Below are 27817 nucleotides of genomic sequence, written 5' to 3'. Positions count from 1 at the left end.
CACTCCCCCACACACTCGGGGCAGCCTACAGCGGCCAATTAACCCACATGTCTTTGAGATGGGGGAGGGAACCGGAGCACCCGGAGGAAACCCACAGTCACAGGGGGAACGCGCCAGAGGTCGGGATTGAACCTGACTGGGCCACTGCGCTGCCCGATCTGATGTGTCCAGCAATCACTTCCAACCCCTCTCCACCAGCTTCCCTTTTCTGTTCGTAATTTCACACATTGGCCAGACCTGCCCTTTATCCTTCTCTGAATGCCTTTACCGACTTCTTTCAACCGGTTATACAAGCATATAGCAATACAGCATGGATACAGGCCCTTCGGCCCAACCAGTCTATGCTGACTACAGAGCCACCCAGATAGTCCCAATTTCCTGTGTTGGGCCATATCCCTCCAAGTCCCTATCCAAGTGCTTCTGAAATGATACCATTGTACCTGCCTCACCCACTTCCTCTGGCGGCTCGTTGCATACACTCACCACCCTCTGTGTGAAAACTTTGCCCCTCAGGTCCCCTGCCTTTTGTCACTTCTCTTCACTTTCCATTCCATGACAGACCTGTTCTCTCCTCCTTTCTTTGAACCTTTAAAGCCATTTTACCTTTAATGTTTCTCAGTTCTGATGGAAGATCACTGACCTGAAACATTAATTCTGTTTCTCTCTCCAGAGCTGCTGAGCATCTTATGGGATCTCATGTTTTATTTCTCAGTGAGATTCCCTGGAGTCAATTGTGTCATTTTTAGTTAATGGCTCAAATAAGAGAAAGTAGTGAGAAGTTTTAACTAACAGGAAAAAACTTAACAGTAGGGAATGACTTCTTTTTAAATAAAGGGCTGAGCAGTGATGTAAAAGCGGTTTTTAGAAATGAAGGGATTTAATGGAGTAGGAATGGTGGAGAATCCAAAACCGTAAGATGCAAATATGTTAGTCATTAACATATTTATAGAATATAAATTCTAACAATTATAGAATTCAGGAGAAATTTCTTCAGTGGTTAGAAAGGAAAATTTATATGGAATGGTTTGAGAAAATGACATCAATGCATTTGAATGGAATAGATCATTAGATAAGGGAGAAAAGGCTATGATAGGGTTGGTTGATGAGGTGTGAGAGGAGGCTTTTGCAACATAAACACGGTGAGGACACAGTGGCCTGTCCTGCTGCTGTAAATTCCAGGCAATCAACAAGTCCACATGAGAAGGGGAAACAAAGGAGGGCACTTCAGTGGTAAAACTACTACTGGACTTGTGTGTTAAAGCTTCTAGATCTCTACAGAGGAGAAAAACGTTTAATTGCGGATGACGAAATTGGTGAGAAAAGTACAAAGGAAGGGAGGTGTTAAACCACAGGAAGATATCACTTCTCGCCGCCTTGGAAAAGCAGCCAACATAATCAAAGACCCCATCCACCCTGGACATTCTCTCTTCTCCCCCCCCTCCCATCGGGCAGAAGATACAAAAGCCTGAAAGCACGTACCACCAAGCTGAATTCAGGTTCTATCCTGCTGTTATAAGACTATTGAATGCTCCCCTAGTACAATAAGATGGACTCTTGACCTCACAATCTACCTCGTCGTGGCCTTGCACCTTATTGTCTGCCTGCACTGCACTTTCCTTGTAACTGTAACACTTTATTCTGCATTCTGTATTGTCCTCCCTTGTACTACCTCAATGCACTAATGTGATGAAATGATCTCAAAACAAAGATTTTCACTGTACCTCAGTACATGTGACAACAATAAACCAATTTACCAATTTTATATAGGGGAATTCTGAACTCATTAAATGCTTCCCAGGAGCTGCAGTGGGATGCTTTGCTGAATTTCATGATTGGGCCTCATTAACATCCTCGCAGTCAGAGGGATATTCTGATCGACCTTGAACAACAGCCCTCAGCTTATTCCCCAGTTCTTGATTATATTTTAAGAAGCTTATCTCTCATTTGCTGTACAAAGCTTTCATTTACATTAGAATATACTAAACATTTTATTACTACATTATTTTATAATATCAACTTTTCACAATTACTGTTTGGCCTCCAAAACATGTAAAGTTACATTTTCCTTTTATAATCCACCATTAAATGCCAACTGCATTAAAGATACATTTCATAAACAAAAGGGATGCTGATATAATTGATTCCTGTTCATGGGTTTCCTTAATTCGTTATATTTGTGATTTAAATATTCATCCCTGTGCACCACTTTATTATCTTTAGTAAGACTCTGCTCTCAAACCATCTTCAAAATCACACACAAACTCTACCCCACAAACTGCCAGTTGAAAATTAATTAGGTCGTTCTAATTTTAAAGTATCAAACTGTTGAAACTACTTCATCTTTGCACCAAGTTCCCATTTTAATTCATCCACATTTATTCCTTGCATTCTCATTTTCAAATCCAAATATTACACTGGAACATAGAACATTACAGCACAGTACAGGTCCTTCAGCCCACGATGTTGTGCCGACATCTTATCCTGCTCTAAGATCTATCTAACCCTTCCCTCCCACATAGCCCTCCATTTCTCTATCATTCAAGTGTCTATCTAAGAACCTCTTAAGTGTCCCTAATGTATCTGCCCCCAAAACCTCTGCTTAGAAAAAGAGATTAGAAAGAAAAAACCCTGAATCAAATAAAAATGTGATGAGTGTTCATTCAATATATTCATTGCTTCATTCCATTGTTTCTCTCACTGTCTCAGGCTTACAATTAAACAGCAATGCCTAAGTGAACCACTGGTTGTTACAGCTAGACAAGTTAACATCCATAAATGCAGACAACTGAGTTTAGGATGAAAATACAAGGCTAAAGAAAGAAAGGAAGAAATAGGTAAATGAATTATGCCTTTAGACATCAACCTAATTATTTCCCCTCTGGTTCAGAAGTCTACCTTTAATCATGATTCCTAGTGACCAGACTGCTGCAATGCAACACTCCCAAAGAGGTCCACATACTTCCAATACAAGTCCTCTCGCACCACCTCAATTTTAAGTGTTCTGTCCATTCCTCAACTTTGGCCACAATCTCTGGACTCCATTCCTAAATTTCTCCTCCTCTAAGAAGTGCTTTTCAACCTACCTCTTTGACTAAACATTTCATCTGGCTTAATATATTGATTAGTTTAAAAATTATTCTGGGTCCCCCTTTTAATCAACAAAAAACTGCAAATATTCTCTGGATTGCCAAAGATCATTTGGTAAAATTGTGGAGTATTTGTCCAAGCTCCTATTTCTATTACTAAACCCTGCTTCCATCCAACGCAGGCAAATGGAAGTAGCTCAAGTAGGCAGGGAAGAGTTGGGCCAAAGGGTCTCCTTCTGTGCTGTACAACTCTTTGACTAGAACACTCACACTGCTCTACCACACTCCTCATCCCTACTCAGCTCAACAAGCGAACATGCTGTGTGGAATATCTGATTCTTGTTATTCCAAGCTGCTTCATTTAAGTTACATGATTAAGATTTTATCTTAGCAATCAGTACCCAGTGTTTAAATAAAGCAAAATTATTTTGATTAATTAGAATCTTTTAAATTAAAAAGTGACCCTGGACTATCTAACACACATTCCTTTAAGACAGAGGAATCATAGCTTCTTATAGGATGAAAAATACTTCCAGTCACAATTGAAACCCTCTGGCAATCTGTAACATTACTCTCGACATGGTTGTAAAACTAACCACAAAGACTGCTGCATGACAATATGTCGAAGGAATTACACATATTTTAATTTCTATTACCCGTCAAAATCTCTTAATTTACTTGGGTTTTCTAACTTGTTGTTGTAATGCAAACTATAGGTTTGGAGCAGAGATCTAATTTCCACCTGGAAGCACTGGGACAAGGGATTAGAAATTATGATTAAATTTCTTCACAACAGTTTGGCAGCTATGCAGACGAGTGAGAAAGTTTATTTGTTTGAGGGCATGAAAGGAAGAGAGAGTGAGAATCAACATTTTGCAAAAAACAATTAAGAGCTCTCCAAATATTTGTGAATTAATTGTACTAAGTGGTGTAGTACTTGCCTATGGTGCCAAGTATAATTTCTCAAGCAATGACAACATAATCCCTCCCAATCACCAAAGGGAAGAAAGGAAGAAATGGAGAATGACTTCCATTACCCCAAACTGGAACTACTGTATATTCTGATAAACTGCACAAAGCTTAAATTGTAATTTCAAGACTTTCCCCAACTCCAGCTCTTTCAGTCCACTGAAGTGGTGGAGGATGGTTAAAGCTGTGTATTTTATTTGTTGGTGCATCTATTAGTGTTAGCCATATGATTTACAATGCCAACATAGTTAATCACTGCTGTGGAAAATGCATGCGTCAACTGCAATTTAAGACAGTGATGTACTCTCATGGTAATGGAAAAGGGATGGGAACTTCCTTAAATCAGTTAGAAAGAAATTGAAGGAATGTAGAAATGAGTCATGAATGTTTCAAGACTTATTGTGATATCACATCTCTGATTTTATGCACTTTAAATTATCTTCTGTGCAAATCTGATGAACCAGTACATGAACATCTCCCACTAGGCTGTCTTACCAAGAATCACGACCAGAGATTTGCATTGCAATGGCAGGTGGTAAGAAAAATATTAAAGAATGGAGGAATTTTGAAGCAGAACTACCAATGTTTTGTATAATATGTAAACTGGATTAGAGAATATAGCAAGATGGATCAAATGGAAATGTCAGTTGCTCTGAAAGATTTAACCACAGAATCTAACATTATTTTTCAGATTTGGCAAAGTGTTTTCAAGTAAGTAATCAGTTCCTGTCTTTTGAAAACCAAAAAAAAAATAAATTTAACTGACTAATTGGTTATTAGTTTATTTAGGCCAAATGATGCTATTATATTTACATATTTACTAACATATAATAACCTTCAAATGTAAAATAGAAATGTATACATTTCCATTTTTATTAAAACGCTGAACATTTCGCAAAATTACGAGTAACACCATTGAACTGTTATATATGTTTCTCTGGCAGACTCTTCAGAAACATGTACTACAGATTTCTCAAAAATCTGTACTTTCTGTACTTTGAAATCACTCCTGTTGTGTGAAACTGTAGTATTTGGCAATAACATTCATAGTTAGAACATTAACTATACACTGTAGTTGGCTATGGCTTTGAGTGCATGCAGCCAGTTATCAGGAATGAGATGATTTGGTAAAGCCACATAGATTACCTTTTGACTAATTTCAGTTAAAAGCCAGTGAAAGAATGCTATACTCTTAGCATAACTATAGAACAGAAATATTATGAACATGGCAGGCATAATAACAGCAGCTGTCTCACTTGTTAGCAGGATTGTTTAAAAAAAATTGCAAAGCACATGTCTAGCCAGAATCACCATAGCATACCTTTCCCACGTTTCAGAAAGCAGCAGCTTAGGTAAGAACAGTGGCCCGAACTGAAGTCACGACAGATGAGCAAAGCTTCCACTCACTTGGATAAAGGATGGGGTATCAGCAGGTTGAACAGAAAGTTAGTTGAAAGAAGACATACCACAGGGGAATAGGGTAGGTCAGTATAACAAGCAAACAAACAGTGCTAGGTTTAGTTTTGCATTGCAATGACAAAGGCAGTTTTAAACACAAGACAAAGGAGACATTAAAGATGTAGATTAAGTTTTTTTTAATAGTTTTCAACTTAATCTGTATTAAGCTTAAATGATCACAATAGGTTGATTTAAGATGGTTGAAGCACCATTAACTTCTGGGTTCAAGACCAAATACATTAAAAAGAAAATTTAAATTATGCATATCTGAAAACATTCTGCATCAGATACCCAAACTTATGGCAATCCTTTGACAGCGAGATGTTTCGGATGAATGTAAATGCAATTTAAAGAACCGGAAAGTTAAGAGTAAATACTGAATATATATTTAGGCAGTGTGAATGAAGGGGGAGGGAACTATTTGTAATGATAGGTTTCTCTGGTATAATTGCTATAATGACTGAGAGGCACTCTGGGCAAATTTAAGTGCTGAGCCCTAAGTGAAACAAGAACATGCAAACTTTATGTAGCCGCATAAGCAATATAAAAGCTTTGAAAAAAAGCAGTGCAACATTTCCATCATAATGAATAAAGAGTGGATGCGGACGTGCATGACCTGCTCAGCAGGCACTCTCTCTGGGGTTTGGAAGCTAAGCAAAACCCTGTGGTTGTTCAGTTTTGAATTTCCATTTTTAAAAAAAAAGTAAAATCAAAGTAGCTCAAGGATATCCAAAGATATTGCTTTGTGCATTATCAGTTTTGTTTTTCAACTGAACGTAGCGAAATCAGTTCCACAAACACTTCTGGTGGCATTGAGATATAAACGAACAGGTTTTTCCCCACATTGGTCTGACTCAGATGAAAGGTCTGGACCCGAAACGTTGACTGTTCATCTCTCTCCACAGATGCTGCCCAATCCGCTGGGTTCCTCCAGCAGATTGTTTTTTGGCTCCAGATTCCAGCACCTGCATTCTCTTTTGTCTCTCTGTTTGGTTAAAATACTCATTTTTCTCCCCTTTGGGGGCACGTGTTGAACTACCATTCTATCTCCATTACAGGACACTAATGAGGGCAGCATGTTTTAGCGTAGTTTTCAAAAGAGATCCACCAATAAGGGAATTGTTTATTAACTGCCCGCAGAAGTACTTTATTGTAGAATACACCGTGTTGTGGTGAATCAAATATGGAAATATGAGGACCCTCTCAAGTTGTGACTGCTTATGTTGTAACTGTTTGGCAACTGCTTTATTGTTAAGCATCCTTTTACATAATTTCAGATACCGAGATAAAAGTATATTGCATTTTACTATCCATATCCGTTGAAAACTGTGTTGAGGTTCCAAGCAAATAGTTTTTATTGGTAATTAATTGCCCATGGTAAAGAATGGCTTATGGAGAACACAGACGCATTTCCTTTCAGATTGTGCTGCTCAAACTTGGTCTGTATTCTGAGAAAGGATGACTCAATTGGATTGGAACTCCTCCTGCCTCACTGTGCACACCCTCCACCCCTCCCCACCCAAAGGGAGTCTGAAGTGATTACTGGGAGGGGATAATGTTAAAAGAAACAAATGCACTTATGGCTTTCACAACACAATGTTCAGTTACCATTTATGCCAAATTACAGGACCTCTCCAAAAGCATCAATAAGCTGACAGTATTTTTGAAATCTCTTTTAATGCCATGTTGGTATAATTGGGGATAAAAAAAAATCAGATTTCTATTCAGTAAGGCAAAAGTATTATTAAAAAAAGTTTTGAAATGAAAGAAGAGTATATAAACTTTCCTAGTAATTACATTGGATAAAATCCTGACATACCACCACGTTATTCAGAACTGAATGGAACAAAACAACAGTAGAGGTTGAACATTATGTCCATAAATGATATGGATTGGGAATCAGTGGTTCTGTTTTGAAATTTGCATTTGACACCAAACTGAAGATATAGTTCACTCTATAGATTACCACAAAATACAAAATACTTATAAACTTCCAAACTGGAAGTGTAATTGGCAAATGAATTTCAAAATAGCTAAGAATCAGATAACACTTTTTAATACAAATAGGAAGACTACATGCACTGAATAGGAAACTAACTGCAGTAGAAGGGCAAAGGGATCCAGTGGTAAAGGTATACAAATCATAAATTGACAAGGCAATAAAAGTTATAAAGGCAAATAAAACATTGGGTGGCAATGAAAAGCAGAAAAGTTAAACATATATCAAACCTTGGTCAGAGCACATTTACTGTGTGCAGTTCTTGCTTCCATATTATAGAACACAGAACAGTTCAGCACAGGAACAGGCCCTTTGGCCCACCATGTCTGTGCTGACCATGATGCCAATCTAAACTAATCCCATCTGCCTGCACATGATCTGTATCCCTCTATTCCTGCCTGTTCATGTGTCTGTCTAAATGCTTCTTAGATATTCCTATTGTATCTGCTTCTACTGACTCCCCTGGCAGCACATTCCAGGTACCTACCACTCTGCGGTAAAAAACCTTGCATCGTAACATCTCCTTTAAACTTCCCCCTTTCACCTTAAACCTTAGTGTTTAACCTTTCCACCCTGGGAGAAGGACTCTGACAGTCTACCATATCTTTGCCTCTCATAATCGTACCTGTACCTCTCAATTTTATAAACTTCTATCAGGTCTCCCCTCAGCCTCTGACGCTCCAGAGAAAACAATACAAGTTTGTCCAACCTCTCCTTCCAGCTCATACCCTCTAATCCAGGCAGCATCCTGAAAAGGACACAGAGAAGCTGAAAAAATATGCAAAAAGATGTGCTGGAATGACACCAGAATTAATAAATTAAACCTATGGGGAAGAGATATTAACCCAAACTCTTTTCTCCTGGAGTCAAGAGGACCAGGGGCTGACCCAATAGAAGTTTCTGAAATTCCATGATTATTTGACAGGGTAGAGTGTGGTAAAACCAAACCTGGGATCCACAGGTACAAGATAGTTAACCAGGAAATCCATCAGGGGAAATTCAGAGAAACCTCTTTACCCAGAGATTGAAGGGGACATGGAACTCACAGTTTAGATGAGCAGCACAGTTGCATTTAAAAGAGGGATGGTGCACAGAGCTGCTCTATCACAGCTTCAGGGATTTGGGTTTTATCCTGACTCAGGGTGCTGACCGTGCTGAGTTTGCATAGATTCAGAGTTATACAGCACAGAAACAGGCCCTTCAGCCCAACTTGTCCATGCCGACTGTGTTGCCCATCTAAGCTAGCCCTGCTTGCCTGTGTTTGGCCCATATCCCTCTAAGCTTTTCTTATCCAATGTACCTGTCTAAGTGTTTTTTTAAATGCTGTAATTGTACTCGCCTCGTAAGGAGTTTGTACATTCTCCCCAAGTCTAGGCGGCACGGTAGTGTAGCGGTTAGCGCAACACTATTACAGCGCCAGTGACCTGGGTTCAATTCCTGCCGCTGTCTGTAAGGAGTTTGTACATCCTCCCCATGTGTCTGCGTGGGTTTCCTCCGGGTGCTCCGGTTGCCTCCCACATTCCAAAGACGTACGGGTTAGGTGCGGGCATGCTATGTTGGCGCCGGAACGTGGCGACACTTGCGGGCTGCCCCCAGCACATTCTCGGTAATGCAAAAAGTTGCATTTCACTGTGTGTTTCGAATGTACATGACTAATAAAGAAATCTTATCTTATCCTCCGGCAGCTCATTCCATCTACCCACCACCGTCTGAAAAACTTGCCCCTCAGGTTCCCTTTAGATATCTCTGCAAGAACGTGTGGGTTTCCTCTGGTGTGCTGCTTTCTTAAGGATGAGCGGATGGATCATCCCTTAGTGGAGGTTAATGGCAAAAAGAATCAAAGGGGAGTTGATGGACATGCGAGAAAGAGCAAGTTGCAGGACTACTGGGAAGTACAGGAGGGTAATGAGAGTTGCAGGATTGGTCCTCTCGAAGCCAGTGTCAATTCAATGGAACGACCGACCTTCTTCCTTGTTATTATAAGGTAAGGAAGCCGGAGAAACAAACAAGGAGGAAAGAAAAATTGGAACAGAATGTCATGTTGACAGGTCTCAACAAAACAGAGTGGAGGGGGCTGTATGATCTGTCTCCATGTGGTAAGCAGTATCTAACTGCTGAAAACAAAAATAACATTTTACAAAGCCTTGCTTCATCTCCATGATAAACATAAAAATAAGTAACCTTATAGTGGTATTAAAACAAGACATTTCTGAGTTTCATTCAGAATATTTTCCCAGTGAATCACCAAGGGAGAGAAACTGCAGCCCATTGCTATGCAAAGTGGCATTTTGCTGCCATTATACATTCTATTGTCTGCAATACCTTTTGTATGAAATCTCCATGAGTTAAATAAAAACTAAGGGTCAGAATGCCAGTAATCAAGTATCAATTATCCTATGCTTTTTGGCACTAAGTACACCAAAGGAGGTTTAGGCTCCAAAACTTGTGCATAGGTAGTACTTAAAAGGTACACTCAATGATAAGACCTTGTCTTAGTTGCATCAGGCAATGGTTTCATACATTTTGCATATTAGCTTCTCTTTTAGTACTTAACAATACTGCACTGAAATTTAATAAACATTTTGACAAACTTCCATAGGAAAGACTATTGTTTAGGCTTAATAAGTCAGGAATTCAAGGACAAATCTCAGAATCAATAAGAAATTTGGAATGAGTGGCCAATGTCAGGGTAAGAATGAAAGGAAGTATCAAACAGAGTCACAGTGGAACGATTATCAGGTCCTATTCAGTTTGTAGCTTACGTTAAAATTCTACATTCAATTAGTTAGACTAAGGTTAAGCTGAGGGTTGAATAGAAAGGGTAAAATAAAACTCAACGCAAATGAAAATAAAGCAGACCATTTCTTTACTTCTCAAGTGGAACCAACACTGCCTTCTTTGATGGCTGGACCATGAAAAGCTTCCACAACCTATCAATATTTGTCATCCTTTCAACATCTCCAACTGCGTGGAATGGAGCCTACAGTCTCTATTTTAGTCCCCATCCCTACCTCAGACAACCCTCGTCATGGGCAACTCCCAAGACACTTGTTTTCTGCTTTAATCTGTTTCTCTCAATGTCTTTCTATAAAGCCAGAGCTCATCCAAGTCTTCAATGCCATACTTTCCCACAACTCCTCTGAACTTCTGGATAAGCTGCAACTACATTCTTCAGCTCACCCCTGCTCCTTCCTAGGATCATGAATCATAACTTAAGTCTCATTGCACTCAAGTCGCGATTCATAGCTGAGCATTAACTGACTATGTCATAAGATGACAAAACCACTGCACTCCTCATCTCCCTCAGTTTTGCTTCTTTTTCCTCATGTCCAGGCTTCTGAAGCACAACTTCTAGATGTCACCTAATCACAACCTTCTCATTCTACCCTGGCAGTGCTTTGCACCATGGCACTTGGTTCTAGCAAAATAATAATAAAGTACAAGAAACAAATAGCATTAAAAAAGAATCCAAACCCTAGTGTGATACAAGAAGATAACCTAAAATCTAGCATCCAAGGTGCGTGATTAAAGAGTAGAGGCATATAAATCTGACCTTAGCTGCACATGCCAAATGCACAACGTAACAACAATTGATATTGTTCTCCATCTCCACAGAATTGAACTTTGGAAGTGGACTACAATATACAATCACTATCACATGATGCCTTTTACACCTATGACCATGAACGTGTTCCTGTCCCCAAACCTAGTCATAAATCGAGGAAAGCTAAACTTAGTTTGCCACGTTGCGACAGAGAAACCAAAATTGTCACCACAGGGGAAAAAAAAAATCAGCTCTGGGATTTAACAAAGAGGACTGAAAGGGAGTTTCTCGTTGCAAGTAGAGCTAAGTGCTAGGTCAGTGGAACAAATCAGCTTTGAAACCTAGAAGCTTCACCTTTGAAGATCTACATAGTGTGCTGAAAGTTGCTACAGCAGCTTTGCTTGCAGGCAACCTTTGATGATGAGATACATTTTGCAGCAAAATGAAATGTTAACAGATTACAATGTGAATTATCTAGAGGAAACACTGGATTTCTTGGTACCATGTACCATTTCAACTTTCTCAGCAATAGATTTGCCAATACTTTTTGCAGTTGTTTCATAAACGCTAGAAAGATACAAAATTCCATGTTCAAGATTTACTCCCCCTCCTCCAATTCCTGTAAAGAATCAACTTTAACAGTGTATGACCACTGTTTAACATTTGAGAATATTTTGCTCATCTTTCATTCTAAGCTGTTGAAATATTATTTTGAATTCAAGTCAGTACTCTACATTCAGGTAGGCTTTGATCAAACTAGGTTCTCTGCCTTAAATGGACTTCAATGGTTCAACTTTATAGTTGGCACTAACCAGACCTGTCGTCCAGATTAATAGGGAAGAGATTTGTATATTGGTATGGTTGTCTAAAAGACTTCGTAGAATTCAACATTTACTTTTCAAAATGCTGTTTGCCCATATTTTCATATTTATTTATATTTAACTAAACTTGCAGCTGTTAAATTATAAATCACAATACAGCATATTATTAGTGGAATAAATGGGCTTCAAAGCTTGATTTTTCTTCCCACTCTTGACTTAAAACTTATGACGACAAAAAGAAACTTATTCTAAACCTAAGTAAGAAGTATTCCCTAAAGCTGAAGTCCTCAAAAGGGGTGAGCAACTTGCACATCGGTGCAACCTGTACACCAATTTTAATTATGATTCCAAACTTTAATCACATCATTGAAGCTCTTATTCAGAGTTGGTGTTCTGATTTTGTTTTAATTTATTTGTCCATAATTTATCTATGTTACACAATATGTTAGGCTGCAGCAAAATGATAAAGCTGGTTGTTGAGATAACAGAAAGACCTTATAGAAACTGTGTTGCCTTGGCCACCAACATTCATCGGCAATCAATCACAGCTTTCCTCTTCCCCGGCAGAGGAAGTATGACTCACTGTGGGGCTGGGTAGCTCAGAGCACATTTTAGAACCATAGAACAGTACAGTACAATACAGGCCCTTTGGCCCACAATGTTGGCCCGACCTTTAAACCTCGCCTACGACTATCTAAGCTCTACTTCCCCCATATCCCTCTATTTTAAATTCCTCCATATGCTTATCTAGCAATCTCTTGAATTTGACCAATGTACCTGCCTCCACCACTGCCCCAAGGAGCGCATTCCATGCTCCAACCATTCTCTGGGTAAAAAACCTTCCTCTGATATCTCCCTTGAACTTCCCACCCATTACTTTAAAGCCATGCCCTCTTGTATTGAGCATTGGTGCCCTGGGAAAGAGGTGCTGGCTGTCCACTCTATCTATTCCTCTTAATATTTTGTACACCTTTATCATGTCTCCCCTCATCCTCCTTCTCTTCAAAGAGTAAAGCCCTAGCTCCTTTAGTCTCTCCTCATGATCCATACTCTCCAAACCAGGCAGCATCCTGGTAATTCTTCCATTTTGGACATTCTTCCAACCCACCCCTCGAAGGAAGGATCACATATTATACTGGTGCAGATTTGACAAAACTCAAAAGGAAGGCAGCATACCCAAAGGCAGTGCTGCAACTTACAAACTGTCTACTTGCTGAGTGGATTAATACTACGCCAGATTTCCCTGAATTACCAATTTTATTTAGACAAGGGATCTTTGGAAAATCTGCATTTTTCCATATTCATTTTAAATGCTACCAACTAATTGTATCATTTGGTTTTGTTACGAAACTATAACGAAAAGCAACAGCGAACATTCAAAACACAGTATTGTTAAAATAAAACAAATTTTCTCCAATATAGTTACTGCACTCAAGAATAAAGAAACTCAATGAGAAGTACTGAAATATTTTCATTTTTGTGTTCAAACCAAAAAAAACTTAAATACTTAATAAATTATGTTTTGCTGTATGGCGCAACAACAGTGCAACTTAGATTTAATGAACTTCAAACAAAAATATTAGTACAGCAAGGTTGAAATTAATGAAAAATAACGCAGCACAGAACGTACAAAAACATACAACTGTGTGGGATAAAATGACAACTCTAAACAAGCGTCTTCTGCGTCAGCCAATTTTGAGTAGACAAATGACTTGTACGTTAGACAAAACTTTAATGTCTTTTTACGAGCACTCGTTTAGAGTCGTGGGGTGGAGGGTTTATGAAAGAAAGCTGTAAAAGGAGCAAACCTGATTGGCTGTAGCTGCTGCGGCGAAGGGAACGCTTGTGGCAGGTGTTGTTGCTGCAGAGACAGTGGCGGGCGTGGCACTGTGCATCAAGGGTACTTTCAGGAGGGGAGCCATGGAAGCAATGAACAGAAGGGTGCGGCACATGGCAACCATGACATGTGTTGTATTTTTGGGCATGGCAGATATCACATAGCAGAAAGCCATCGTGGAGGGAGGAGGAAGTTACACCAGCAGGTGACATGCAATCATAATGCAAAGCAAGGAAGCATGGGAGAAAATTAAAAAAAAAGAGAAAGGAAAAAGCTTATTACAATCACAATTAAAAGGACCGATGCCAACATAATCAGGGTTTCCCAGAGAACACACAATAGGAAGGTATAGCATGGGAACAAATGATCACAGAGATTCTTCAATACTTCTCCCTCCCACTTATGATTCTGGATTAAAATATTTTAACAAAGCAATGCTCAAATAAACTTTTCTTTAAATGGTGTATTAGTAAAGAAAAATTTTTAAGGATGCACCTGCCCAAAATTCTCTGGAAGACTCTGATACATAATATATTAAGACTTGATTCTCTAATATATTTAAAATAGGTTCTGTGTTATCAGGCTAAAACAAGTTGCTTAAACAGGTATTTACACAAAAGATTTACTGTGGAAAATCAGATTTCACATTAATTTTACAATTTTTTTATTTCCAACTATCTTTTCACAAGCTTTGAGAAAGCGTTTGGGCTGGATTATACGCACCACTTGGGGTGAAGGTCAGAAACAGTAATTTTTTTTTACAGCCAGTTTTTGTTCCAAAATGTCAATCCATAATGATTTTAAAATTATTCAAACAACACAGAAATGCATGCAGTGATCTGATACACTGATATGGTCACGATACAGTTAAAATAATAGCAATTTATCAAATTGCAAAGTGGATTTAAAGTTTGTTAAAAGGGGTAAGAAACAGATATCTAAGATTCTACATGAACCAATTTAACAATATCTAAAACAGTTTGGTGATATACTGCATAGCAAATTATTTAAGATGAATTTAAAAAAAAATGACAATAAAAGCTTCTCATTAAACTTGATTACATTAAATGTTAGGAAACAAAAAGACAAAACCTACCAACAGTTGTGGCTGGAGGAGTCATGCAAAACACCGACCCTGGCATCATGCAGTAGAACATTTAAAAAGGTGAATTTGGAAAAAAAAAGTATTAACAAATGCATGGTTAGTGTTAGATCTCAAAGCCAGGATTTTGAAGAACAAATATTAAATACCTTACTTTAATCTCAGTTAGTTTTAACACTACTAAGTTCAGTTCAAAATTCTAAATATCCCTCTTTTCACTCTTGATCTGTTAAGCATCGAACTTGTTACACCAAAGAAGAGCTCCTTGCTAACTTTAAAAATAACAAATCCTTTTCAATTTCCTTATTATTAGAACAGAGTGCAGCACATGTTTGTAAACGTATAACAAAGGCAGATGTGAAACAGGGTGATTTAGGAGTTTTAACTGCCATTGAAAACACAATCAACTGAAAACAAAAACTTTAAAGACCAAGCAAAATGCAAAACACAAATCAGTTTACAAATGTTAGGTGGGTGATTTCATTCTAACCATGCTTGGCTGCACAATGCTCAAATGTAGTTTGGGGCAGCATAGCAAAACAATAACATGTTTTGAAATAGAAAAGGGGCTAATTTTAGTTTGCAATATATCACTGGGCTTTAGTAATTTAAGTAATATATAAATGTAAATATTTTGAAATTAGGATAATGCTTATTTATGGGATTTTCATGGATGGTTTTAATTATTTTTCTGGTAACTTTTAAATAATTTGATCTATTGCTATGAGAAAGCATGCATCAAGTAGAGAAAGTCTGAATGAACCATATTTCGGCAAATTTACATCATTGTTACAGATAGTAAAGCAGTCTACTCATCCAATTATAAGAAAACAAATGACCGATTGCATCAATATTTTTAAATAAAGAAAATAGATCTGCCAGCTACTTTAAAGACAAATCATATCCTATAAACAGTCAAATAAGTCAGTAACTATACATAATACATTTTTGTTATTATTGTGGTTGAGTACTTGGTGCTCATCATATTAAGTGAGTGATCTTTACAACCTATTGTCAGAGTAAATTTCACCATGTTGTTAGTTCTTGTGTTTGAGTAGCAATTTATATAATGCAAAAAAAATTCAATTGGGACACAGACTCCTGCATTCAGGTTTTTCTCAAAGACAATATAAATAATGGGAAACATTTAAATTTATTCTCCTGGCTTTTCCTTTTTCAATAGGAAGTAATCACTGCCAATGAATGTGAATTTAATAGTATTAGTGACCAATTATTCAAGGAGGGATAAGAGAAGGGCAAAGAGCAAGGGGGATGGGGATTAACGGACAAACTCTTTCACAGGTAGAAAGGGATGCCGGTCTTCTGTGATGCAACATTCTCAAAGAAAATCAGGATGAAAAAAAACACAGCCACCAGCCTCAATCTTTCTGTTTTAAAATATCAGCATAAATTGAAAGATGGCTTTACCTTTTACGATGATTTTTTAAAAATAGAGTACCATATTTTAATGGTATTTAATGGCTGGATGAATTGCTAATTTTTGCCACTGGTGGCATTGCTATCAGAAAGGATGTGTTAAAAAACTGTACATTAATATGCAGAGAAATTAACACTGCAGGCTTTAAAGATGCTAAGACATTGCAGCTCTAAATATATATTACCAAATAAATATTTTTGTTATGTGCCAATGGTTCAATCTTTGAAATATATGAATTTCACATCCAGTGCAAATATTAACACTATTCATTTTTAAATAGCATCAGGTTTAAGCCTATCTCCACAAAATAATAATCTATAAGAAACACTTTGAAGCTTGATGAAAAATCCTATTCTTCTATCCCAAAAGACAATCTGTCTAGAAACATAACCAGTCTCCAGCCATTTATGTAATCCTAAACAAATGAATGAGTCTTAGAACTTGAACCAGGTTCAAAGCAAATATGCAAAGAGGTTTCACTGTACAACATCAAAGGTGTTATCTGTTGAGTCTTGTCTTACCAGCATAACTAAACCACAGCACTTTAAAGCCATTTACTTCATTAGCATGTTATTATGAGTGCCGAGCAAAGATTTAAAAGCATTAATGCATTTCTGAACATTTTAACTTCTGCTTAATAGTTGCATCACCTTATTGAGCAATATAACAGTGCAGTTTTATAATACTTGCAGTAAGGGGGAAAAGGACATACCTGTTGGAAAAAATGTTGGCTGCTGCATATGTGCATTGGCTAGAGCCTGTTGATAGTGCAAAACACTAGGATTAAAGATTGTGCTGGTACCATTGCTTTTTTCAAGGGCTGGTCTCTTTGGTAAGTGGTGAAGAACACCAGGTGGGAAGGCCTGTGAATGAGGGATTTAGTAAGATATGTATAATAAAAAAAAATAGAGAAGACAGTATGCAAATATCTTTCATGCACTGAAAGTATCAAAGTGGTCAAAGCAGCTGAAAAACACTTCTGTCTGAACATAAGCTTTCTGTAAAGGCACAGCGTGGCTTTTAAACAAAGCAAAACGATGCAGCATATTTTATATTGTGGTATTTGAAAGTGTTACATTACATAATAATAATCTGCATTATTTTAAAGCCTAAGTTATCCTCAACCAAAAGCAAACATTCGATGAAAATACTTTCACTATATTGGAACTTGGGAATGAAGTTAACAAGCAATTTAGAAAAAGCTGATTGGTACAAGACCCCCATATTAAATAGCATCAAAATGCAAACTAATTATTAACTTAAGCTACAATATATAATAGCAAAGGCTATTTGCTGCTACACCTGAAATGCAAAGAGCAAAGATCTGATATTCAGAAATATAACCTTACATTTAGCACACTGCTGCTTTTTAATGATCAGTACACTAAGTTAGTACGAACGATATATCCTTCCAACATCTAGAAGCACTTAATAATAAAATTAAAATAAAATCTACGTTATCATACTAGTTTACTACAGCTACAGTGCATGCAAAGCAAGAAGGTGAAAGGTCAAAGTACCAGGTCAAAGGTTGCCTCGAGGGGTCGTTTCACAGATTTGGCAGCCGACTGAGTCTTAAATAGCAGGCAGCGAGCATATGATGGCAATGGACCAATGGGATTCAAGCGTATTAACATACAGGTAAACAGCAAGCAGAAGTGCATCATGGCAGCAGCAGTACATTGCAGGTAGGTGAGGAGAAAAAACAAAAAAACATAACCCTGAATGCAGTATACAACATACATAACACATAGCATGCATAAAATGAGTTGTCAAAGGTTGCAGTTACAAATACTGAATTAGTACTGTACAGCAAAATAAGCATTTACTGTACCTTTGTTAAAAGCATAAAGGGAGCAAAACACAAATATCTTTTAACTATTACTAATATCAACATGTGCAAAAGGTGTGCAATAATCATGTTTATATTTAAGTTATTGCATCGTTCAGGCTCTAACAGAATACAGAACAACACATAGATGGCTAGATTCTGCATTGCTCATTTAACTGCATCTTTAAGAGGCAGTTAACCATCAAAGACCATTTCCCCTCCTCGAAAACTACCATCCCGATAAAGAATTCTTGGAAGCTAACCACTTTAATTTAAAGGGACCTTTTCTTTCTATTCCTTTCCTTTCCTTTTAAGGAAAAAGTACTTGTGGGACATAGTCTTGATTAAATGTTTAACTTCCGGGACATTCCCATCAGAAAGATCATTGAGATGCATAGTCTCCTGATTCGCTCTGGCCAGATTTTCCGTAACAGTGCCATAATCTGCACAAGGTATGATGTAACCAGAGCTATATGCAATTTAATAAAATTTTCAAGAGGGTGCAATGGTTTCTGAAGTAGAGAGGACTGTGAGCATGGTGACTGACTGTCAAGGATCAGTTTGTCTGAAGACCAACAGGAGGAAAAGTGTGCATATTGAAGAGGGGGGTGGAGGGGTGTGAGAAGGGATAGCATTACATTTGAGTTAAACTTCTGAGAAAGGATACCTGATAATGCTTGGGTTAGAAGTGGGAGAGAGGGAAGCTGATCCATTAGTGGACGGTTCAAGGATTGGGGCAACAGGTTTAAAATTGTGCACAGAATTTACAAGGGAAAATAGTTATTCAGAGTAGCTGTGACCTGGAGTATGCTGTCTGCAAGGGTGGTGGAGATAGAAGCAACCAGTATCTTTGAAGAAAGTTGGATGGGCACATAAGGGGGAAAATAAGTGAAAGAACGATAATGGGGGATTGGTGTGATAGCATTGCTCTGCTTGGGGCTGGTATACTCCGAGTGACCCAAATGGATTTCACTGTGCTGTTATGATTCTACAATGGTCCAATTACACTCAGCAATCCAAGGGCTGAGCTACACTGTCTTGATATTCCAAAATGCTCATCATTTTGATGAGATCAAAGTACCAATTTGTTGTGCCAATTACATAGAGAAAGCCCTTTCCTTATTAAATCCAAGTAGTTGGATGGGGAAAAAGTGAGTCTTAACTAGCGTGTGGCCAAGTGAACTGCAAAAGAAGGCCAGCCATTAATTATTTGCAGTGTTTAAACATCTTCCAAGATAGATGGATATCAGTTCTGCCAAAATCTTTGCTGTGCACACAACAAACTCTTTGCCTTTGGAAAAGTGGCATGTCCCACAGGTAACTCTCTTTTTACAAAATTTCAATGAGAATTTAAGGCAAATAATCTTACTCTACACTTGGGAGAATAAAACAATAAGGGTTTTCACACCAAACAAAGTCACTAACATTGTAAATGAGCTCAGATAAGTCAGACATGATCTGAACCCAAGAAGCTGTTGCTTTGTTTGGACCATGTACATAATTTAATTTTCCCAAAAGAGATTCCACAAGGTGTAAAGCAGAGAGATACCTGGAGCTCAACCCCACTGTGTTGCACAATGAACCGAATCCTCAACCACGCACTGCGGACCAAGTGCTAGTAAATGGGATTAGTATAGATGGGCGCTTAATGGTCAGCATGGATATGATGGGCCGAAGGGCCTGTTTCTGTGTTGTATGACTCTATGACACACTTCTACAAATACTGTTGAGGCCTCTCATCTGGACTTCATCACGTGGACAGTATTACTCTCTTGATCAGCAGGTGAGCAAATTCAAAAGAAACATTTTAGAAAGCTTTCAGAGTGAGGCAGCACCTTTGGGCTGCAAGTTTCATGGGCAAAAGCAAAAGTCCAGGGTGTCAGTGGAAACACTGCGATATTAGACATTTGATGGACAAAATGAATGGGCAATGAAGACTGCATCTAATCAGTTGGAAAACTTAACTGATACATGTAGGGAGCCAGACAACATGGAACGACACAGCACAGGGATAAGCATTCAGCACAATTAGTCCATGCTGCTGCTTATCCTCCACTCAACCTCTTCCCATCCTACTTCTCCTAGCATCTCCTTCTATTCCTTTCTCCTTCATTGTCTGTCCTTAATTATGTCTTTTCTTCACCTCAGTTGCTTCCTGTAATAGCAGGTTTCATGTATCGCCGCCTAGTAAACATTTACCTATGTTCCTCATTGGATTTAGGAGTGGCTAACTTATACTCTTGTTCAGGATCTCTCCACAAGCTGAGATGTTTTCTCCAAATCTGTCCTATCAAAACACTTCATAATTCTAGTCTCTCCTCTCACATATAATGGCATACTGAGGAGAACCAGGTTGGCAGTGTCTGTAGTGACGGGCTTGACACTGTCCAGAGTTGGAAGATGTAAATGCTCATCAAAGAACTGTGTCCTTCCAATACTATTACTCAAAGCATTCCACTGTCTTCGAAGCTTTGTAGAGAGAATGGATGGCCTATTCCTGTTTCTGTGATTGCTGGGATTACACATTTAGGTTTTATCTGCAGCGCAGATTTGACAAGAACAGGATTTGAGAAAGTCAAATTAACACTGGACATTTCTGTGCTCACTTATCTGCCTCCTAAAAACTGATCACTGACCACCATAACCTACGTCAGGATGGGCCCACCTGAACCACTCCAGCTAGGAATGATATCAGGTCAGCTACATCATTTATTTAACCAGCATCGCTGGGTTTCCTTGATGGAAGGAATCTGACAAGATATACAACTGGTTGCTGGCCTCTTATTACCAGTTCTCAACCTGTACCTAAACTGAAGGTTACCTCTGTGCTACACTTGATGACTGATCTTTGAGAAACAAAGGCTGCAAATATAGTATAGCTAGACCAGTATTGATGGCGATGAAATACTACACTAAAATCAGGAAGAAAAAATCTGAATGAGTCCTTTCAAATCAAGCTTCCTCTGAGGCACTTTATCAAACAGCTTTTAAAAATCCTTCACGTCACACATTGCATTTTCTTTATAAATGCATTTAATCCCTGAAAGAAGTCCATTAGGTTTGTGATATATAACTCACCTTTTACAAGCTTCAGGTCTGGCCTTTACCAACATATAGCATTAATTGAATATTAATTTTATATTATTGTGTCTGGGAACTTACCCGTAACTAATATTAGACCAAATGGCTTGCCTCTGTTTCACCCTCCCTTTCAATTGTACAGGAGCATACACTCTAGCACAACTCTCATATTCAAGATTTTGCAACTTTCTGTTCTGCAATTGATCTCTTCATGGTACAACTCCCAAGAGACACCCTACAACCCCTTCCTCCTCATCAAACACTTAAATGAGTTTATCCATCACAATTGATTCCTCTGTCTTCCAATTCAAGGCCCAGAGCTCCTATGAACATTCCTAACGAGGCTAAAATGCCCGATTCAGTTTCCAAAAGAAACAAAACTAGAAAAGTGGAGTATTTTTTTAAACGGTGAGGGACTGAAAGTTGTTGGCATTCAGAGGGACCTGGATGTCCTTGCACAAATATCATTGAAAGTTAATATGTCGGTCTTGCAATCCATTGAACGCTAATGGTATGAAGGCCTTCATTGCAAGAGGATTGGAGACAAGAGAAAAGATGTCCTACTGCAATTATATAGGGCCCTGATGAGGCTACAACTGGAATATTGTGTGGAGATCTGGTCTCCCTACCTAGAGGAGGATGTTACTGCAATGGATGGAGTGCATCAAGGTTTACCAGATTGATTCTTGGAATGGAGAAGGTTTGTACTATGAAATAAAGCAATCTTGACCTACCTGCTTGAGTTTACAAGACTAACAGATGATCTCACTGAAATAGACAAAATCCTTAGGATGATTGACAGGGATGATGCTTGACCCTCTGAGCTAGGTGTCTAGAGTCAGGGGTCCAAGGATCAAAATAAGGGGTCTACCACTCAGGACTAAGACGAGTGAAACTTCTGCAACCAGAGGATAATTAATCTTTGGGATTCTCTACCCAAGAGGGCTGGGAAAGCCCAGTGTCTGAGTATATTCAAGACAAAGATTGAAACATTTTTGGATATTAATCAAAGTTTTATAGAGTTTTTTTAATGAGTTTTATAGAGATGGTACAGTAAAGTTGTACTGAGATAAAAAAATCAACCATGATCTTATTGAATGGAGCAGCAGCCATGAGAGGTCAAACGGCTTACTCCTATGTTCTTATGTTCTAAATCCTCTTTGGTAACTCAATACCTAATGTGTTTTTTTAATAGGGGAAAGAGACAAGAAATTGGAAAATGAAGTTTTTTTTTAGAGGGGAGATGCAGAATTCCATCAATATCTTTTAAGCCTTCAATTACTGAAAAATATTTGCATCACAACCAAGCTCTCTATCACATTCTCTGAAGGGACCCTCCCCATTTACATATATCCATAGCTGATTGGAAGACCCCAGAATGAGGGACCTTCTAAATATCCATTGTCGTATTGTTTAAGTTTAAATAGTAGTTTAAAAATGTAGAGTACTCCAATGTTTCCCACTGATTATCTGGCTCAGTGCACCTGATCCCACACCATTATTCTGAGAAAGAGCAAGGGAATTATCTTTATTTTGTAGAGAATATTGGTCCAAACCCCTTGAAAAATGTATGAACAAGAATCCTGAATTTGAGACATGGAAGAGCTGTTGGAATCTGAAAATGAGTTGATCGGCAGGCAGGTGAACAGTTCAATGAGTTGAAGCTTGTGCAGAGATGGTGAGACCAGTCAGACAGACATTAGAAAAGTCAAGTTAACTGGAAATAAATGATGGAATAGGGCTTCCCACACCCTGAGAAGGGATGGAATAGAGCAAGTAAAAGTAAAATAAAGCAGTTTTGGTAATTGGGCAGAAGAAAGTTCAGCAAGTGGCCAGGTAGAACATTAGGTTTCACACTTCCTTACTTAGTTGGAGATGGCAGTCAAGGGGCAATTGATTAAATCAAAATCAGTTCCAAGGTATATTGTCCTCCTGGTTATAGAGTGTGTACTAATAGATGGCAAGACATTAGATCCACTTTTGCTTTTCATACTGTTCTACACGGTATAGGTTAGTGAACATCAGATGGGTTGGAGTTCCCAATAATAATTAAAATGAGGGAATGGTAAAGGCCTGAGCATATTAGCCATCACCACTGTGATAAGCTCATGAGTAAATTCATTTTAGCTGCAGTTTTTGGATTGGTTTGGAATCTTCCCTATTTTTCCTGGTGATTCATTTAGGCTTCAGTGCAAATATGAAAACAGGAGTAGACCATATTGCCCCTCAAGCCTGTTCTTCCGAAAGATCACGGCTAATCCACTTTCAACTCCCGCCCCTCTCCCCCCCCCCCCCCCCCCCCCGCCCCCAACTAATATCCCACAATTTTTCTGGTGCCCAAAAATGAATCTTGAATATCTTCACCAGTTGAGTATTCACAGCTTTGGGATCGAAAATTCCAAAGACTTGCAACATTCTGAATAAAGACATTTCTAATCATCTCACTCCTAAGTAACCAAACATATTTTCCAAAGACTATGACCCTTGTTCCAGATTCTCCAGCCAGAAGAAACACCAAACCTAAATAATCCTCCTCAGAATCTGAATGTCTCAGTGAGATCCCCTCATTTTTCTAAACTCCAGTGAATATAGGTCAGTCTTATTCAAACTCCTCTTGTAGGTCAACCCCCCTCGTCCTTGGAATCAATACTGTGAATCCGCACCACACCAACTCAAAGATGTTGCATCTTTTCCTGGGGTGTGGAGACTTTGATCCCTCAGTTCACAGAACACAGTCCGAATAAAATACTTCTCCCTGACTGAACATTTTGAGCAACATTTGGCAGGGTAAAACAGACCAGGAGAACAGTGCAGAATGGCACAAGTCTGAGGTCTTTATGTAATGCAGGAATAAGGGATCATATTTTGTACTAATCAGCAAGGTCACAGTGACATTTTCACGTATGTTCATAATTTGATTTCTGTGGAACCTTATCAATTCAGACTGCCGTGTGTGAAAGATACAAAAAGAGTAATCAGTCCTCCACAGAATTGGTGATCATATGCCCTTGGTGACAATAGAACTGGAGGATTACAATTATAGTAACTATTGTCCTAATAAATATTTCTGCCATTCAGTTCACACTTTAAGCATAGAATAATTAACACCTGAGGACTTTTATAAGGTATTGCCGAGGACGTTTAGTAATTTTGAATGTTATTTGTTAACCTCTTAAATCAGATGCCATGATTTTGTAATCAGTAAACCAAAGTAATATATTATTCCAAATTTATAAGGAATATAAATTAAGCAAATGCTAACAGATTGTACATCAGAGCTCTACATAACAAGCCCTTAGTATTTAAGAGTACTTTGCTGTTAAGAAAATGTCATTCGTTATAGTTAGCATCAGACAATAGTACTAACAGCTGACAACTTGCAGGGCACGGGATGGCATTTAAAAAAAACTAAGGTACATATTTTTTCTTAAAAAAGTAAAACATCTGGGATTAACAATGACAAACAGAAGTTTGGGAATTGAGGGAAGCAGCCAACTATAATGAGTTTTCATAGTTCAAACAAATATTGCTTCATAAAAAGTACAGTAGTGTCTCCCCCTTTAACAAAGACTTCTTTCATCAAAATCTTATTTTAATATATTCCAGCATTCAACACTGACTGACTTTCCTCAGTAAATTTCTGAAGGTTATAAATGCAGCAACATAGTCGTTCAATGGATCCAGAACCTGTAAGAGTTCCAACCACTGCAGTTCAGGTCAACAATGGAGGACTTTACCATTTTTACAATGTCACAATGTACAATGAGATAGGTATCACTTCCAGCTGGTAAGCTGAATTATTTCTGTTGTATTAGATTTTAAATTGAATACCGGAAAAACCCATTATTTGTTTTGCCATTCAAGAAGCTGAATCTTGTAGCATTGCATCAAAATTCATTGTTTGTTCACATCCTGATCACATTATTGCCTAAAGTATCTTGTAACTTTAAATGTCTGCATGACTAACAGAAGATAAACTCTGCTGCCATCGCTGCAGAGTAAAAATAATTGGATAAATTGCAACAAAACAGACAATCTATTAGCAGAAAGTGCAACTTCAAACCTGAAACAAAGCAGAAAAGAGCACCTTTAGGCATTGTGAAAAAAAAACATTTTCCTTCATTACTCTTAAATTATAGTGGGACTAGAAATTAGTCCTCCGAGACTGGTTTATCATTTCAAATATCAATTACTATCCTATTTTAATTGGTTCATATTACAAATCTGTATCAGAATCCAACTGTATGATGGTATAATAAAATTATGGATAATACTGACTTATCAAAACCAAAGATTTTTGGGAATAACTTGACTGAAATCATATTACTGCTTCAAAGTTGGTTAATTGTGCCGTAAAATTTACTTAAAACACTGCAATTCACTGAGCACCCAACAGGTTCCACAATTAATTCTCTTTTCAACTAGCAGTCTCCTTTCTGATCCAAAAATTAGTTACCTTCTACTTTTCATCCATGCACCAAGTTTTAAATATACCTCACTAAGTTGATTGTGCTGGTAATGGGAACTTCAGGTGAGGCAAATCTCTGCTGTCTATATCTTAAATAGTTGCAAGTCCTATCTCCCCCGTCACCCTATGCTCACCAATCCACCCTGGCTCTCATTTAAGCAATACTTCTATTTTAATATTCTTATCATTGTTCCCAAATCCCTCCATGATTTGGATCTTGCTCATCCTTAAATTACCCTACCAGTGGTTTTTGTATCTGTTCTGGAATTTGCACCATAACCTCCTATACCCATCTCTCTCCTCCTCTAACACGCCTTAAACCTGTTTGACCCTAAAATCTCTGTGGATTAGCATCAATCTTTGATATTGTTCCTGTGAAGCAGTTTAGAATGGTTTTATTTTGCTGCAGTAAAACACAAAAAGGTGTTTATAATCCGTAATATTTCTCATTTTCCACTGCAATTGACACAGTAGAAATTCTCCTAGAACGATTGCATCAGATGCATCACCATAGTGGGGTGCGTCTTAAAGACGTGCAATGTTAATTAATGTTTGAGTAGTATGACAGCTTTGTTGTTCACTTGTGGCATTTTATGTCAATAAATGACCTACCATTGCTGTTGCTGCTGCAGCAGCTGCTTGAGCCACTGCCACAGCCTGGTTGGCCTGGTGTTGAGCTGCCTTTATTTTGGCCTGTAAATGTGCAGGGGGGTGGAAGTATTTGCACTTCTCTCTCGAGCATCGACCTTTGATATAATCCATGCAGACAGTTACAGTGTTGTCATTGGTGTCCACCATTGTGCTGTCTGCAGGGTGAGCAAAACGACAATCAGTCTCACCCCGAGTGCAGTTCCCTCGTTGAAACTCCCTGCACACCTGCCAGAGAAGAAGAATGTTGCACTGTGCTTAGACTGATGAAGTTGTTTAACACTTAAGCAGTTGAGAACTTAGAAACTATACTTGGTGCACAACACAAAAAAATCATCCATTGCTACAGAATGCTGACATGTGTGAATGGCACTAAAATTTAATGTTTCAGACAATTCTGACTTTGTGTGAACATTATCCTCTTGGAGTTTACAATGCTGTGTGTAACAACTGCAGAAAATCCAAGGGAACCTTTTATTAAGGCAAATTAGAAGGTTCATTAATTTAGCAAACATTATTGCTTTTAAAGACAATAGTTCAGAACAACCATACAAGATGTATTTAGTTTGGCAGGATCAATGCATAATTCATTCCATTTAGATCCTTGTAATCTGAATTAAAACCTAAATTTATTTTGTGTTGCCCAAATCTGAAGATATTACAAAAAAAACAGAAATGAAAATCATAGAAACATCGTTAGAATGCACCAGTAAAAATATGCAATAGTAAAACTATTATTTGATCATAAAGTATAGAAACTATTTGCTAATTTAATTGCTTGTTGATAAGTAGTACATTTTATTTGTTCATCTAATCTTGAAATGTGAAATCAAATTACATTTGATTAAATGCTTTTTAATCATCCAATAATTCAGTAACTAAATGCATCACGCAGTATATTACTGAGTCACAAATACCAGGAAGATTTTAGATTTGAGTTTATTAACCTGTCCCTAGATCGTTGATTTCACCTGGGATCAGATTTGGGTCGATACATATAGTTATAACACTCCTAGAAACAAAATCTATTAATAATCAGCCAGATTTGCTCTCTTGATCTCTATGACGTAACTGCTGTTGGAAAGCACACCCTTGTGTTTGGAGAGGGCAAAATCTGGTTTTGACAACAATAACGTCACCACAATGAAACTACAGGATTAAGATGTGCTTCATCCAACCTATATAAGTGCTTGAACATTTCAATTTCTGACATTTCCTCCTTCGATTCCCTATACAAGTTTCATAACAATACTGAAACAGGACCTAACTTATTCCTGGGCACTCTTCAGGTCTCTGATTCTAAATTAAGTATAACAACCTTACTCCTTGCCCAATTCTGATACTCTTGGATCTGAGACTATAATTGGTTCTCCTTCCACAGATGCTGCTTGATCTGCTGTTCCCAACATTTTCCGTTATTCTCCCAGTCTTTCCACCTCTGCTGCATTGCTCCAAATGACGAGACATTCTGTACGTGTGTTTCTGAAATGCCTATTTTGTTCCTGAACCATGGCTTCCCCTCAACAGTAGTGGAC

General features: G+C 38.1%; 1 protein-coding gene across 12 annotated transcripts in view; it reads right to left on the bottom strand.

Moving 5' to 3' along the window:
* mbnl2 (muscleblind-like splicing regulator 2) overlaps positions 1-27817 on the bottom strand; it is a 142839-nt gene that overhangs the window by 10906 nt on the left and 104116 nt on the right. For 7 of the 12 annotated variants that reach the window (XM_052026284.1, XM_052026283.1, XM_052026285.1 and 4 more), the window contains exons 5-8: positions 26247-26510; positions 17775-17828; positions 16967-17117; positions 14811-14849 (exon numbers count right to left, since the gene is read on the bottom strand). In XM_052026284.1, coding sequence (XP_051882244.1) covers positions 14811-14849; positions 16967-17117; positions 17775-17828; positions 26247-26510 — 508 coding nt within the window. Of the gene's footprint in view, positions 1-13685; positions 13781-14810; positions 14850-16966; positions 17118-17774; positions 17829-26246; positions 26511-27817 lie in introns of all 12 variants that reach the window. The other 5 variants (XM_052026287.1, XM_052026290.1, XM_052026288.1 and 2 more) reach the window with 5 other exon arrangements.

This window comes from Pristis pectinata, chromosome 11 (genome assembly GCF_009764475.1).
Source record: "Pristis pectinata isolate sPriPec2 chromosome 11, sPriPec2.1.pri, whole genome shotgun sequence".
Lineage (NCBI taxonomy): Eukaryota > Metazoa > Chordata > Chondrichthyes > Rhinopristiformes > Pristidae > Pristis > Pristis pectinata.
The sequence above is the reverse complement of the archived record's forward strand: the minus strand, read 5'-3'. Positions and strand labels throughout refer to the sequence as shown.